The sequence below is a fragment of the Diceros bicornis genome, chromosome 5 (genome assembly GCF_020826845.1).
Source record: "Diceros bicornis minor isolate mBicDic1 chromosome 5, mDicBic1.mat.cur, whole genome shotgun sequence".
NCBI classification, from domain to species: domain Eukaryota; kingdom Metazoa; phylum Chordata; class Mammalia; order Perissodactyla; family Rhinocerotidae; genus Diceros; species Diceros bicornis.
This window is the reverse complement of record NC_080744.1, coordinates 46,562,218-46,576,963: the sequence shown is the minus strand read 5'-3', so window position 1 is coordinate 46,576,963 and position 14,746 is coordinate 46,562,218. Positions and strand designations below refer to the sequence as shown.

Sequence of the window (14,746 nt, the reverse complement as noted above, 5' to 3'; positions counted from 1 at the left end):
AATTGTGTTTATAGTTTTCTAACATTGGAGAGGTTTATCAATAATCTCTGAAAAAATTCGTTTAAATTGTAGAAAATTTATTGTAAATGTTGTGACTTTTACATCTGCATTATAGCAATATAGGAAATGAAATAGGTTTGTTTTTTGGAAGGGTGGTATAAATAAGACACGAAATTGCAATATTGTATGTCATTTTGTTACCACCCCTTGATATTACTGTGCTGAAGATATTTATGGAAGAAGTATGCTATTTATGGATATCTTCCATAAATAAACATTAGCCTATCCTGAATTGAAATTAAAATTGTTCTTTGTACATGTGGGAGGGAGGAAATGTAATTAGTGCATTAGGTGTAACAGATTTTCTCTATTACTTACTTAGTTGTGTGAATTCAGGAAATACTTTTACATTTTTTGCCATGGAGCTTAGAGATGTATATGTTTATTAGCAAGTTTTGTTTGTTTATTTTTAGTGAAGTATTTGTGTCTTCTAACCAGTGACAGATTGGGATCCTTAGTGTTCTTTTAAAAATTGATTCCTGAAAACTTCATACAGTGTTTCATTTGATGAAAATTTTTTTCAATCTGTTTTCCTTTTATTAATGGATATCTTTTTGACCTATCAGAGTTTTAAATTTTCTGTAGTCATCTCTCTTTTTGATTAAATTTTTTCTCTAGGGCTGAAGTAGGTGAAGTTTTTCTGTAAAGGGCTAGAGAACAAATAATTTTGGCTTTTGTGGATTGTACAGTCTGTGTTTTGCTACTCAGTTCCACCATTGTAGTGGGAAAGCAGCCATAGACAATTTGGAAATGAGTGGATATGACTGTATTTCAATAAAACTTTGTTTATAAAAACAGGTTATACACAAGCAAACAGCTCAATGCTGTGCAGTTTCTTTTTAAAAAAACATTTAATGGTTAAAAACATGAGTCTGGAATCAGGTTTAGGTTTGAATTACATTTTTTAATTTTCTGATTGTGTGATTTTGGTCAAGATATTTAACCTTTCGAGGCTTGTCTTCCTCATCAGTAAAAAGGAGAAAATAATAGCACTTGCGTTATCAGATTGTTGTAAGCTTTAAATAAGAAAGCATGTGAAGGACGGTACAGTGGTGAGCATAGAGTAAATGCTCAGGAGACGTTCGTTGCTCTTATTATTGTCTTCTAAAATTTACATCCAAGTATCATAGAAGATAAATCACTATAATGATTTTTTGCTTTACAATAGCTAAAATAAAATAAATTTGAGTATTGAAAATGATATATTAAAAATGATAAATCAGTTGAGATAATTGCTACTAACTGAAGCAGAATTCAAGAATTCTTGTTTGAAAATAAAAAAGCAAACCCAAGTCTTTCTTTGCTCTATTATTCCATTGCCTAATGTAATAGTAATACATTGCTTGGGTTTGGAGTTGTAATATAAGATAAATATCTTCTTTATTGCTACCAAATCTTGATGATCATCAGAATTTGTTTTTCTTGGAATTCTTCAGTGTTAGACTGTTAAGGGAAAAATACTTTAGTATTACATGTTAGTAGGCTAAAGTATATTTATTTAAAAATGTCAGAATCTTTTTTATTATAGTTTTATTGCGAAAGGTCAAAGCTAAAGGATTGACATTTCCGTTTAAATATAAATCTCAACTGTCAGTCTGTTGCACTGTTCATGTGTGAAACAACCAAATTACTGTTTGCATTAAGGAAGTGTCTTGCATGTAATATATGTTCAGTAAACATTTGACAAATAAATTTGGAAACAAAGAACCTTGTTGAGCAAAATAAGTGATATTTTCCACTTTTTAGAGATTTTTATTTGCTTTGAAAAATGAGATGGCAAAAAGATTCTCTCCCCAAATATTTATATTCTTGAGAAATAAAAAGTGAAAACAGTTTAAAAAACTTTAATAATGTTAACTATGCTTTCAATCTTGAGAATTAAATGTATTCAAAGAGTAGTGCTAATGATCTTTGTCTTTCAGATTTTGCAGATTTACTCAAGAAATACGATGTAAAATGAATCTTTTATTTGACCTAGTAGGCAGAAGGGAGCTATCTTTTCATTTATATTAAGATATATTCTACTAATTGAAATAAAAATATGCAATAAGGAAAATAGGATTGAACTGTATTCACTGTTAGACTGTTTACCTCCCTCAGTTTGCTTTCATCTTCTGAAATAATTGTGAATCCCTTGCTGTTTCTAAATGTTAATAAATAGCTAATACTAGAAGATACCTTAGAATTAATCTGTTCAAACATTTCCTACCAAATCAGGGCAAGTTTTTATCTCTATTCAAAACTTTGGCTACCAAAGTGTCTTATTTCTTAACACATGTAAAATTTTACAACACTTATGCATGGCTATGAGTCCTCCTGCCAGAGGTGGGGGTCCAGCTCCTGGGGAGGCAGCACCCATCTCCCACCCTTTCCCTTTGTGTGCTCAAAGTCCTGCAGAGTTCACTGCCAGGGTACTGCGTTGATTGCTTACGGGAGGCTCGTCTCTTGGGTGCCCTTTCTGACTTGTTCCTACTCTGTCATCTTGCCTGGAGTACGGGTAAGAAGGGGCTAAGAAAAGGGTCGCAGGGTAGGGCTCGGGCATTTCTTAAATTGGAGATGATACCTTTCTTCTACTTGTATGTTTTGTGTAATTGGAACTTGGGAAACTACTTGTGTAATCAATCACTCCCACATTTGATGGACCTAGAGGAAAAATAAATTTGTATCTCGCTTCATTCCCAGTGTGGGGAAGGAAGCAGGATCACAGGAAGGTAGGAGTATTGTATAGTCTCCTCCTTGTGGACCACGTGAATAGTGAACAGGAGAAAATCTTTTGGTGTTCACAATGGACAAGGGTCAAGGAGGCAGTGAAAAACCCCCTCATACTGTCCTCTTCCCCAGCAGCCTGCTGACCCCGCACCTTGGCTTCCCTCTGGTCAAGTGTCTTATCTAGTGTAAACCTGGGGGCCTTTCTTGTGACTAATAGTCCTACACTCAGCCCCCACCCCACTAAGAGGTCCTGGGCCTCTGTAATGAGGTTGAGGTTTTGTCCCTGTGCTTACCTGAGGTATGGGAAAGGGATCTTTCAAGTGTTTTCTTTTGTTGTTTTTCCTGAGGCAACTGAATAGGGACAGAGTGAGGAGGAGGAGGAGAAAGAATACCATTTTCATTGGACCAGATTTGTGTTTTGGCTCTCAATTTATTGAGGAATTTAATACATATATTTTATACCTGTATGATTTAATGAATCACAGTAGAGAAATTAGTATTTTATTGGTTGGTAAAATGGTATAATTTAGGAAAAACTAATCTAGATCAGCACTCTTCACTTTAGAGATGAGGAATCTTGCTTGCTCTCATAGAGGAAGATAGTTTTAAAAGCAGTAATGTTAGAATCTCATAAACCATACTCCTTACTGTGTTACCATGGGAAAGCAACGTCATCGCTGAGCATCATTTTCCTCATTTGGAAAATGGGCGTAACCTCTATCTTAGAGACTTGTTACTGGAAATCACCTTGTTTAGTCATATAATGGGTACTCGATAAATATTGTTTTATGATTATTATATTTTTAGATAAAAATATCACAGAGATGTGAAGAGGTATAGTTCTATATTTCCCTCTTAAAGCTCTTTACTGGTTTCTGTAGTACGTATAAAAGTACAGGTACCCAATTTGGATTCATTATGTTAGTCTTATTTCTAATTAGAAAGTAATTTCCTTGAGGTCAGAAATTGTAATCTATATCTCATAGCGTAGAGCACAAAATTAGGGGCTTTGATTGTTAGTGAATTGCTTGAAAAAGCAAGATGTCTAGGAAATATTAATAGGTGGCTACTTTTAGCTACTACAAATTTTTTTTATTTGAAAGATGCATGCTTGTATGTGTTAATAATGTATTTGTGCAAAAATTGAAAAAAAAACCTTTTTTCTTAAATTAGGAGAGAGAAGCTCTTCAGAAACAGCTGGATGAAGCAAATCGAGAAGCACAAAAATATCGACAGCAGCTTCTAAAGAAAGAACAGGAAGCAGAGGCCTACAGACAGAAATTAGAAGCTATGACTCGTCTTCAGACTAATAAAGAAGCTGTCTAATTGAAACGAACCATGTAATTTGAATTTACTTTTGGTCAAGAATACAATCTTGAACTGTACATGATAAGGTGCAGTCATGGGAAGACAGAATAATAGAAGAGATTGCAGATTGATAATTGGACTTAAGCCATGAGCTCTGAATTCTTGTAACATAAAACTTAGAAGTTGTGAAATGTATTTAAAACTGAATTCTGTAAATAGTTTTTGTTTTTTTTACAGTTCCAAATGAGTTGATAAAGATTGTTAAAGAGATCCAAAAACACAATAAGCCACTGTTTTTGTGAATTCTTTTTGATTTTAGTAAGAACCTTAATTTCTCAGAAGCAGAACAGTTTTAAGGGTGATCATTGATTAGACCAAATGTTGTTTAATAATTATGTGGTGGACTGATGCTGGAATTACTCCTGTAGGTATAAATTTCTATATGAAGAGAAAGATTTCTCCCAGGAAATCTTTGTACAGCTTTAAGTTGTCTCAGATTCTCTGAAAACATTTTTTAGAAAGCAAATTTTTATATTTGTTCAATTTCAGCTATACCCAAGTAGATTTACATGTATATGAAGCAAATATTTTTTAAACTTTCTGTTTGTACATATTCTGCATGTTTTATAATTTCAAAATGCATCACTTGCATAGGTATTTTTCCCACGAAGATGGTGAAAGTTCTAGGGGAAAAAAAGTTTTATTCTATAGGTCATCGAAACTAAGTAAGCTAGCAGGTGGTTTTATTGGAATGACAATGTTCTTGGAAGGAGCAGCTTACAAGATAACTTGAATTGCAAACAGCAAAATCTATGTTTTTTTGAAAATTTCATAGTGGGGACGTGAAACTGTATTCTGTGCCTTCCATCATGATTTCCACATGAAAGCACTTTAAGGCACTGGATTTTAAGATAATGTTTTTGGAAAACTCGAAGCATATGGGTTTCTGAAATATTTCTTGGACTCATTTCCCCCCCAGGAAATTATTCTCTTGGGAAAAAATTGCTTTTGTATGTAGAACAAGAACTTTTTGTACTATAGTGATGCTATAGATATGTCTAACATAACTTTTACTTTTCCCTGTGAAAGCTGTATGTCTGTGCTGTGACTTGTTCTCATCACAATATTGTTGAATTCCACAATGTATGGACATTAAACTCTGACATACTGTTCATTCTTTTTTGTAAAACATAACTTCAAGCCCTTTTTTCTTGCTTTATTTTTTAATGTATTATTGCTTTATGTTTAATCCCAAGACCCTTCTAGGTTACCTATATTGTATAAAGAAGCAATTACCCTTAAAACTGTACTCTGGCCTACTTTTCTATTTTACAATTAAATATCTTTTCCACATATGTTCAGTGTAGACTTATATTTTGACCACATTTTCACACATTAAAAATTATGTTCTGGTTATTAGAGCCGTATTCTACCATGTGGAAATATATATTCTTCACACTGTGTCTTAAAAGTCCTTGAAGTAACTCCTTGGGAATTTGTTCTCTCACTGGCATTATCAGTATAGTTGTTAATGTAATAAAAGGATCTGTGAGCTATCAGCCTGATAGTTGCTATTTGAATACTCTTAGAAAGGTTTTAGGGCAAATTTAAGAACTCTCTATAAGGATAAGAAACCTTTTTTCAATTTCCCACTAGATTTGACATATTTTAAATTATCTAAAACTGTAGGTTTTACAAATGCCAGGCCGTATTTCCAGTAGCATGAAGCTACTTTTTCTATGTCTGTGTTTTATTACTTGAGTGCATTTATGGATTTGTTTGTGTTAGGTAGGGTGCCCTGACACATGCGGTGTTGGAATGGAGAAGAGCCAGTGTGTTCACCCCGAGTGCGACTTCTGTGCAGTGTTTCTTCCAGACCAGGTTGGCACTGAGGGCCTTGCGACAGTGTTGGAAAGCAGCTTCTGAAAGCTAATTTAATGCCACCTTTGATTTCTGGTCTGTTCTGCTAGAGACTTTACCTGGTGCAAGAAAGAATATTGATCTATAGTAACAACATTTGGCATAGATAGGAGAAAATAATTGGTGCTTATAAGGAGTAAGTCTATAACAGCATTAGGTAGATATTCAGTTGCCTTTGGGGGAAGTTCACTTTTTTCAGAGTCTGATTGTTATGTTGGACTTGTGTAACTCCTCAGTCATCTACACCTGATTCACTGTACTGTGAAATCAATACTTAGGCAAGAATTTATGACTAAAACTTAAAATGGGTTTCCTTTTTTTTTTTAGCTTCTGTTTTCAGATGGGCTGGAAAAGCTTGGCATTCTGATCATTCTCAATGGTGTTCCGAGCAGAGGATTAAAAGAACTGATAGAATGAAATAATATAAAAGTTTTCAGAAATCCACACTTAATGTGTTTCCACTGCATAATGATGGCATTTACAGTTAAAGGTCATCAGGTTGCCACATTTATGGTTAATTATTTCCATTTACCTGTGAACAAACACCTTCTAGAGCAGCTTTTCTCAACTAGGATTGTGCGAGAGAATAAAGCCCTGGTACCCTAAGGGTTAGGGCCTAATGAATTAATTTCTTGTAAAGAGTTAGTTAGTTTCTTCTGCATCTAAAATAGTACTGGTTATGGACTATCTAGACATTGAGCTCATTAGATGTCTTGATTGCCTAATTACTTGATTCAGATTTAACACTTCTCTGTGTACAGTCACTGGAACTCGAGTATCACACATTCTGGGTTGGGTCTGTGATGATTTCAGAAAGCCTCATCTGACAAGTGGTGTCTGCAGGGACTGTGCTTCTCAACTAATTTTCATTTATTGTTGTTTATATCTTAATTACTTCCCCAAAGGGCTTGTGATGTCATTTGTTTTCATTGACTTTTAAGAATTATTTTCTTATGTCAATCTTTCGTGATATGAATGGCAGAGTAGTTACTCTATTCGTTTACTCCAACACTGGATTGCTGTTTGTTTATGGTGGTGGAGGCTTGGGAGTTGGGGAGCTTTCTTCTGTGACATTAAAAAGAACAAAGTTAAAGAGAGAAGGGAATAAACGTGAAATCCCTGTAATTTGGACTCTACCTGTTTATAACAAAAAGATCTGTATACAAATATATTTATCCCAAACATATTGCTAATTAAAATCTATGCCAGTATGTGTTTCTTCAACGTGACCATTTATGATATTGTTTATGGAAAATTAGAAGAAACTTGCCCATAAGAGGAATTGATGAGTCGATAGACATATTCATGGGTGCTTTATGCTGGTATGACTGATTTTTTCTGTATTACTCTATACAAAGTTTCTTCCAGATAAAATCTATAAAGTTTCTTTGTGCTTTAGAACCTGGAAGACCTTGAGAACTGACTCAACATGTATTGAGAAGAAAAACCTGTCCAGACTCAAAACAGTTGTAGTAACCTTTATGTCCATATGGATGGGTTCCCAAGGCAGTAGCGCTCAGGCTTGTATAACAAATAGAAAAAAAATCCTTTCTATTTACCTCGCTTCTATTGAATAAATAACTCCTTCCATCATGTCAGATCAACTTAGGAATGAACTAACTAATACATTTGTTATTTCATTAAGTAATGTTTACTGTACTTGGATTTCATTATAGATAACTAGTCTCTTGTAGTTTTGAATGATGTGTGCTATTTGCTTTCTCTATGTTAGATGAAAACATCTCAATGTACATGGGTTCAGTTTGACGTAAGCTGTCTGAATTCATTCTCAGATTACTCTGTGTAACCTGTGATGGAAAACACAGTATCATCACTGGAAATATGCGTCTGTTTCAAATCAAAATTTTGCTATCAATATTTTTGTGACTTATTAAAACTATTTTCCAAATATATAGATGTACAGTCTTATAGTTTCTGATCATTTTGATACCCTGAGCTCCTTTAAAAATTTCACTTTAATGATAGTCAAATATTAAATATAATTTGGATACAGTTCCTGGGGCTCTTCATTTTTAGAGAAATATTGTAGCTATCAAAAACCTACCATTTGCTTCCTCGAAAAATTTTGACATGATCTCTATGATTCTGTCCACTATGCTTTATTAATTGCTCACTCAGTTTTTCATTTGAATAGCTTAGATCTCATGTGCATGGTTGATATGTAATATGTTTTCTACATATATAAATATTTAGTGCTATATAATACAATTCCAATCTTACTACTGATTTATTACATGGATTACAATTTTGAATTTTATGGATTTTTTAAATGTCTTGACTTTTTCTGTAAGAAAATAATTTTTTGTATGCCAGATAAAAGTAAAGCTTTCATTTTTGTATTACTATTTTTCATAATTATTCTAAGCTTGCCATCCGTTATCAGAACTCTCAAGAATTACTTCAAGTTTAAATTGCATTCACTTATTTTGCTATAGAAAAATATCATATTAAGAATGGTCACACTTGAGTGAAACTATAGTCTCTTTTTTAAAAAAATTCTCCCTCTGCTGGAGAACTGACTCTACTTCCAAACATCTGTGCCCAGTATAATGGAGACTCTTGGCAAACACAAGCGTATTATTAAGAATGCTACTACCTTGGTTAGGTATAATTCAATGCTTGGTTTTCTTGTTGTTGTTTTAGTGAAAACTTAAAAGTATATAGAAGGGCACAGAGAATAATATAACAAACATCCATGTACCTACCACCTAAATTTAGTAAATCTTAAATTTATTTTCTTTGCTTCAAATCTTTTCTCTTAAGAAACAGAATGTAACAGATGTAAAGTCGCTTTGTTGCACTTCCTCATCTCATTTCCCTCCTTTTCTCCTAGAAGACAACCACTATCCTGAGGTTGAAATGTTTCATTCTAACTACATTTTCATGCTTTTACTACATACCAAATTTCGTAAATATACTTGTGTAGTTCTTAAACTTTATTAAAGCTATCATTCGATACGTCATTCTGCGTATTGATTTTTTCAATTCATCAATATTTTAGACATTTATTCATGTCTGAATATCTAATCATCCATTTTGACTTAAATAAAATTAAACAAGAATCTACCATAATTTATCCTTTGTTCTATGTATAGATATGTCACTTCCAATTTTTTACTATTACAAATAGTACTGTAATGAACATCCTTGTCTATGGTTATCTCTTTATGTGCACACATCTAGGTTTCCCCAGAAAATGGAATTGTTAGGTGGAGGGTAGTCATTGGTAGTCAATGTCTGGTAAACAATACCAGACATTGTAAAATTGCTTTCTAAAGTGACTGTGAATAGTAATAGTGATGAGAATTCTCATTTCCCCACATCTCACTGACACCTGACATTGTCACACTAATGTTTTTGCCAACCCCACCTTGGTATGAAATTGTTCTCATTATTTGCACTTCCCATTACTAGTGAGGTTGAACATTTTTTTGCCTGTTGTTTCTTGTCCATTAGCACTTACTCTACTGTAAATTGCTAGTTCGTGGCTGGGTTTTTTATTGGGTAGTTTTTCTTATTGATTTATTGAAGTTTAATATTTTTCTGGAAACTAATCTTTTGCTGGCTGTATGAGTTGTAAATATCTTCTCCCACTGTCTGATTTTTAAAAAATGTTTATATTGTCTCAATTAATACATATTTCCTAAATGTCTACTGTGTGCCACTCTCAAGGTCAGGCCGGGGGAGAATTCCAAGTTTTATGAGTTTAACACTCAAGAAGCCTATAGTTAAAGGTGGAATGAAATTTTCATTTACAACTTGATTCTTTTTCTCTTTTAGCTAAATTCTATCTCCTTTTTATAATGAATGCTTTTCCAGATAGTTAGGGAAAGATTTAATTTTCACATTTACCATTTTTAAAAGATGTAATATACTACCTTCTGTATGTTTTTCAATTCTTGCTCTAAATTTTCCTCTTGATATTTTATAGTTGTGTATTTTGAATTATATTTGAAAGGACAGTGAGTGTTTGGATTATTGCACATGATGTATAGCAAAGTGTTTGGGAGCGTTTAGCAAAATCTTCAAAAATTAAAATTTCACTAGCTGATTTCCCCTGATCCTAGAGGTGTGGTGTCTTAAGAGTTGTAGATAACAAAGTTGAGAGAGGCAGCTTGGTGTGATGGAAAGAATGTGGGTATTGGATCCGATAGTCCTGGGTTCAAATCCTGGCACCTTCAATTATTATCTTGTGTTATTTTAGCCAAGTGTTTTAATTTCCTTGAGATTCAGTTTCTCAAGGATGAGCTAGAAGATGGCTTTCGCTAGGTTGTTGTGAAGATTGAATCAAATAGTGTGTTTGAAAAGTGCAAGGCATAGTATTTAGTATGTAGTAAACATCTGTCGAGTTTATTTTGAGGAAATATGGAGAAGAGGCAGAGCTCTATTGAAGGTATGTAAAGGGGTCCCAGCCCCACCCTCTCCCTCTGGACAAAAAGGTGTAATTTTCTGCTGTCCTAAGGCAATATTTGTCTATCAACTTTATCCTTATGCTACCTTCCCAAGGCAGCAACTAAGCCTGATTGCTCTTTTACAGCTGGTTCCTCCCTGAAGGAAGCTGGCCTTCCTTTTCGCTCCCACCATGTAGCCTCTTGTAGACTGACCCTAGCTCTGGGTCACATCTGTACCCAGTGCTTTTTCAAGGGACAAAATACCATTAGTATGGACACAAATATCCCCTTTCAATACATGGTGGAAAATGAAACCAATTTCTCAGTTCTAAGCAATTCGTTGGATGGCATAGCTCCCTGTCTTAAGTCCTAGTGAATCCCTCTGTTTCTAGCAAATCTCTTGTTTCCTTGGTGACAAAAGCACCACTTCATTTCCAGTTCACACTTCCCCCATTAATTAAGCAAGCATAGTACTTGGTGGAATTTCTCAGTGAAGTTGGAGTTGCAGGTTTTTATTTCTGTTGTTGCCTGGCTTATTTTTTTTCTTAAATTCAGTTTTATGCAGGAAGGATGGACCAGATGTGGAAGACTTCACATCTCAATTCTTCCAAGCAAAACTTAATAAAACATTCCAAACAGCTAATTGTATAAAAATAAAGAATTGTTACTAGAACTTTTATTTTTATTTTATTTGTTCACATCTCCTAAAAGAAGGAGAGAATAGAACTCATTGTCCCCATGTGTGGAGAGAGAGAGAAACACTGATACAAACACTTAATCTTTCTGGAGGGCATTTTGTAAAATGGATCAAAACTCTTTGACCTAGCAATTCTACCTTTAGGAATTTATTTTAAGGAAGCATCTAAGGGTGCAAAATTGGTCTATCTCATTCTTACTAATAGCAAAACAAAACAAAACAAAACAACAACAACAACCGCCTCCCCTGACCCCCCCGCCAAACTTAATTGTCCAAATACAGGGTTGGTTGAAGATTGCAGTATATTCACGTGATAGAATACTATGCAACCATTAAAATGCTAAACAGATTCTTTTGCTGGAGTACAGTAGGATTAAATTTTTTAGAAGGGTATGTACGAGTGTGAGGTGTGTGTTTGATGTGTCTGTAGAGAGGGAGTTGCAGGGGGCACACTGTGGGCATGAGTGTGGAAGGTGAGATGAGGTGGGGAGGAAAAGCATGGGTATGAATTGGGGGGGTGGGGAATAAAGTGTGAGAACTCTAAATAGAAAAGTTTGGAAGATTACCTGATATAACATCCTTGTACTTTTATCTCAGTATTCACTTGCTTGGTGATCCCATCCAGTTTGAAGGTTTTAAATATCATGTGTAGGCTGACGACTGCCAAATTTATATCTCTGCCTAGGCTCTTTCCACGAAATGCAGACTCATCTAACTACTCACTCGATAGTTCCACCTACACGTCTAATACACATCTCAGACTTGACATGCTCAAAACTGAACTCTAATCCTTCTTATTACTTGGGCCCCAAACTTTGAAGTCATCCTCGACTCTTCTCTTTCTTTCACATTTGAAAAGTGCAAGGCATAGTATGAGTTGTATACTATACTAAACCATTAGCAAATCTTGTTTGTCTTACTTTCTTTTTTTTTTTTGTGAGGAAGATCAGCCCTGAGCTAACATCCACGACAGTCCTCCTCTTTTTGCTGAGGAAGACCGGCCCTGAGCTAACATCTATTGCCAATCCTCCTCCTTTTTTTTTCCTTTTTTCTCCTCAAAGCCCCAGTAGATAGTTGTATGTCATAGCTGCACATCCTTCTAGTTGCTGTATGTGGGACGCGGCCTCAGCACGGCCGGACAAGCGGTGCGTCGGTGCGCGCCCGGGATCCAAACCCAGGCCACCAGTAGCGGAGCGTGCGCACTTAACTGCTAAGCTATGCGCTGGCCCCTGTCTTACTTTCAAAATATATCTAGAATCTGATCACTGTGCACCAGTCCATTAGTACCACCATCATCTCTTATCTAGATAATTGTGATAACTTCCTATCTAGTCTCCCTGATTCCTTCTCCCCAAATCAACTTCCAACGCGACAGCCAGAGTGACTCTCAAGAATGAAGTCAGATCATGTCACTCTTCTGCTCAAATACTTTCACGGTTTCCTATCTTGCTCAAAGTAAACGTGAAGGTACTTATGATTTGAAAGGCCCTCCCTGATCTGACCCACTGCCTCCCATTACGTTTCTGACCCCATTCTCTCCTTTCCTCTGCTCCATCACTGAACTCCAGGCAGAGTGGCCTCCTAGCTGTTCCTCAAACACACGAGGCCTGCTCTCATCTCACTACCTTGCACCGCCTGTACCCTCTTTCTCCAGATACACCAAAGGCTCTGTCTCTCACCTCCTTCAGATTTTTTCTCAAATGTTGCCTTTTCTGTGAGGTCTTTTCTGACTTATCCTGTCTTGCACCATTTTTACCCCTTCCCTGGCTTTCTTTTTTCTTTCTCACTGCACTATCACTTCTGATATATTATGTGTTTCCTCTGTTGATTTTCTATCTGTCCTACCAGAATGTAAGCTCTATGGGGAGTTCACTGTGACATCCTCAGCGTTCACAACAGTGCCTGGCACAAGGAAAGGCCCTGACAAATATTTGTTGAATGAATGAATGTCAGCTCCAGTTCTCTGGATGGTGGGATTTTTCACATTCTCCTCTATGTGTATCAGAGTTCCTAATTTTTCTTGATGAAATTTGTTTGCTTTTTAAAAGAATGAAAAAATGTTAGTTGTGCCTATATTACAGATAAGGAGATGATAGGGATAAAATAACCTCCCCAAGTAATGAGTGTCAGAAATAAACCCTAGCTCTTTTCACTCTTTTTTCCCAAAGAGAATCGGGTTTTTCAGTCTTAGCACTTAGACATTTTGGGCTGAATAGTTCTTTGCTGGGGGGCCGTCCTGTGCATTGTAGAATGTTTAGCAGCATCCCTGGCCTCTACCCACTGGATGCCAGTAATTTCCCCTACCCCTAGTTTTGAAAACAAAAAATGTCTCCAAATTTTGCCAAATGTCTTCTGGACAAGCTACCAGGAGTGTCTTGTTATCCAGGCCCTTCATCCACCCAGGAAAAGGAATCCACAGGTGACCCACAGAGCTAATCCTGGTGCCCAGCCTCATCGTCATCGCCTCCGTGGATGAGCCGACTGCGTTGGGCAGTTGACCCTGGAATACACAGGTGGAGAGTTGGAGGGGTGGACGCTGATGCGCACTAGAATAGAAAAGACATGCGTGTCGTGGTTTTGTGTGAGTTGTGTGTGTATCGGCAATAATTCAGTATAGGGGAAAAAAAACCTGACACTAGAAGATCATAAACACAAAACCTGTGGGAAAACCCTGCTGCTGCTCTGCTATGGTCAGTTCAGCAACTAGGAAATGGGGAAATTAGATGAGATGGTCTGCTTATCAGCTGGAGCACAGGAACCACGCTGAGGAATCACAAAAGGAGGCAGGTGGGATGGGGTTGATGTTTATTGAAAGCTTAAATCCCAAGGTGAAGCACTGAAGTTCGATAAACAATATTTCTGGGTAGCGCTGGTTGTGTGAGAGAGTGTTGGGAATAACACGGTGAAAGGGTGAGAAAAAACTTTCCGGTCATTATATATAAAACAGAAGGAATTAAGAGGAAGGGCAACTTGCTGTTGTATTTTAAGCATATAATGATGAAAACGTGTTTGGTGGCCGTGGCATTGTACTTCTGATACCCTCTGGAGGACTGCCTCCTAACTGGTTTTTCATTCTAGCTTTCCCCTGGTTCAATTCTCTACCCTGAAGCTAAAGAGGTGTAAAAATGCAATCTGATCACTCTTTTGCTTAAAACCCAAAATGTTTCAATGATTTCCCATTGCCCTTTAGGCAAATCTAAATCCTTAGTGCCCCTTCACAGTTTTGCCCCTTCCTACTTCTTCAATTTCTCGTGGTACCTGGCTGTCTAGTACTCTCTACTCCAACCTTACTAGAGTCTGTCTAACCTCAGGGCCTTTGCTCATGCTGTTCCCTCTGAATAACTTTTCATACCCTTCTTCATCTACCTTTAATTCAACTTTCAGGTCTTAGAATCAACATTTCCTCATCAAAACTTCCCTGTCTGCCCCCCAAATTAGGTAAGGCTCCCCTAACTTTTGATCTGTCCCCCAAATTAGGTAAGCACCTCCCCACCTTTGTATGCCTACTTGACACCCTGTAATGCCCTTTCAAAAAACCTTTGTGGCATCTGTCCTTCCAGGCTATAAGCTCTATATGGTTTGAGTTGGTGTCTTTCTTGGTGTCCACTGTATCACCAACTAGATAACATAGGAAGGGCCC

At 36.3% G+C, this 14,746-nt stretch overlaps 1 protein-coding gene across 5 annotated transcripts in view; it reads left to right on the top strand.

The window, feature by feature from the left end:
- GABPB1 (GA binding protein transcription factor subunit beta 1) overlaps positions 1 to 5,432 on the top strand; it is a 64,583-nt gene extending 59,151 nt beyond the window's left edge. For 3 of the 5 annotated variants that reach the window (XM_058541561.1, XM_058541562.1, XM_058541567.1), the window contains one exon: positions 3,943 to 5,432. In XM_058541561.1, the coding sequence (XP_058397544.1) occupies positions 3,943 to 4,095 (153 nt within the window). In that variant the 3' untranslated portion in view covers positions 4,096 to 5,432. The remainder of the gene's footprint in view (positions 1 to 3,942) is intronic. The other 2 variants (XM_058541564.1, XM_058541563.1) reach the window with 1 other exon arrangement.
- The last annotated feature ends 9,314 nt before the right edge of the window (positions 5,433 to 14,746 follow it).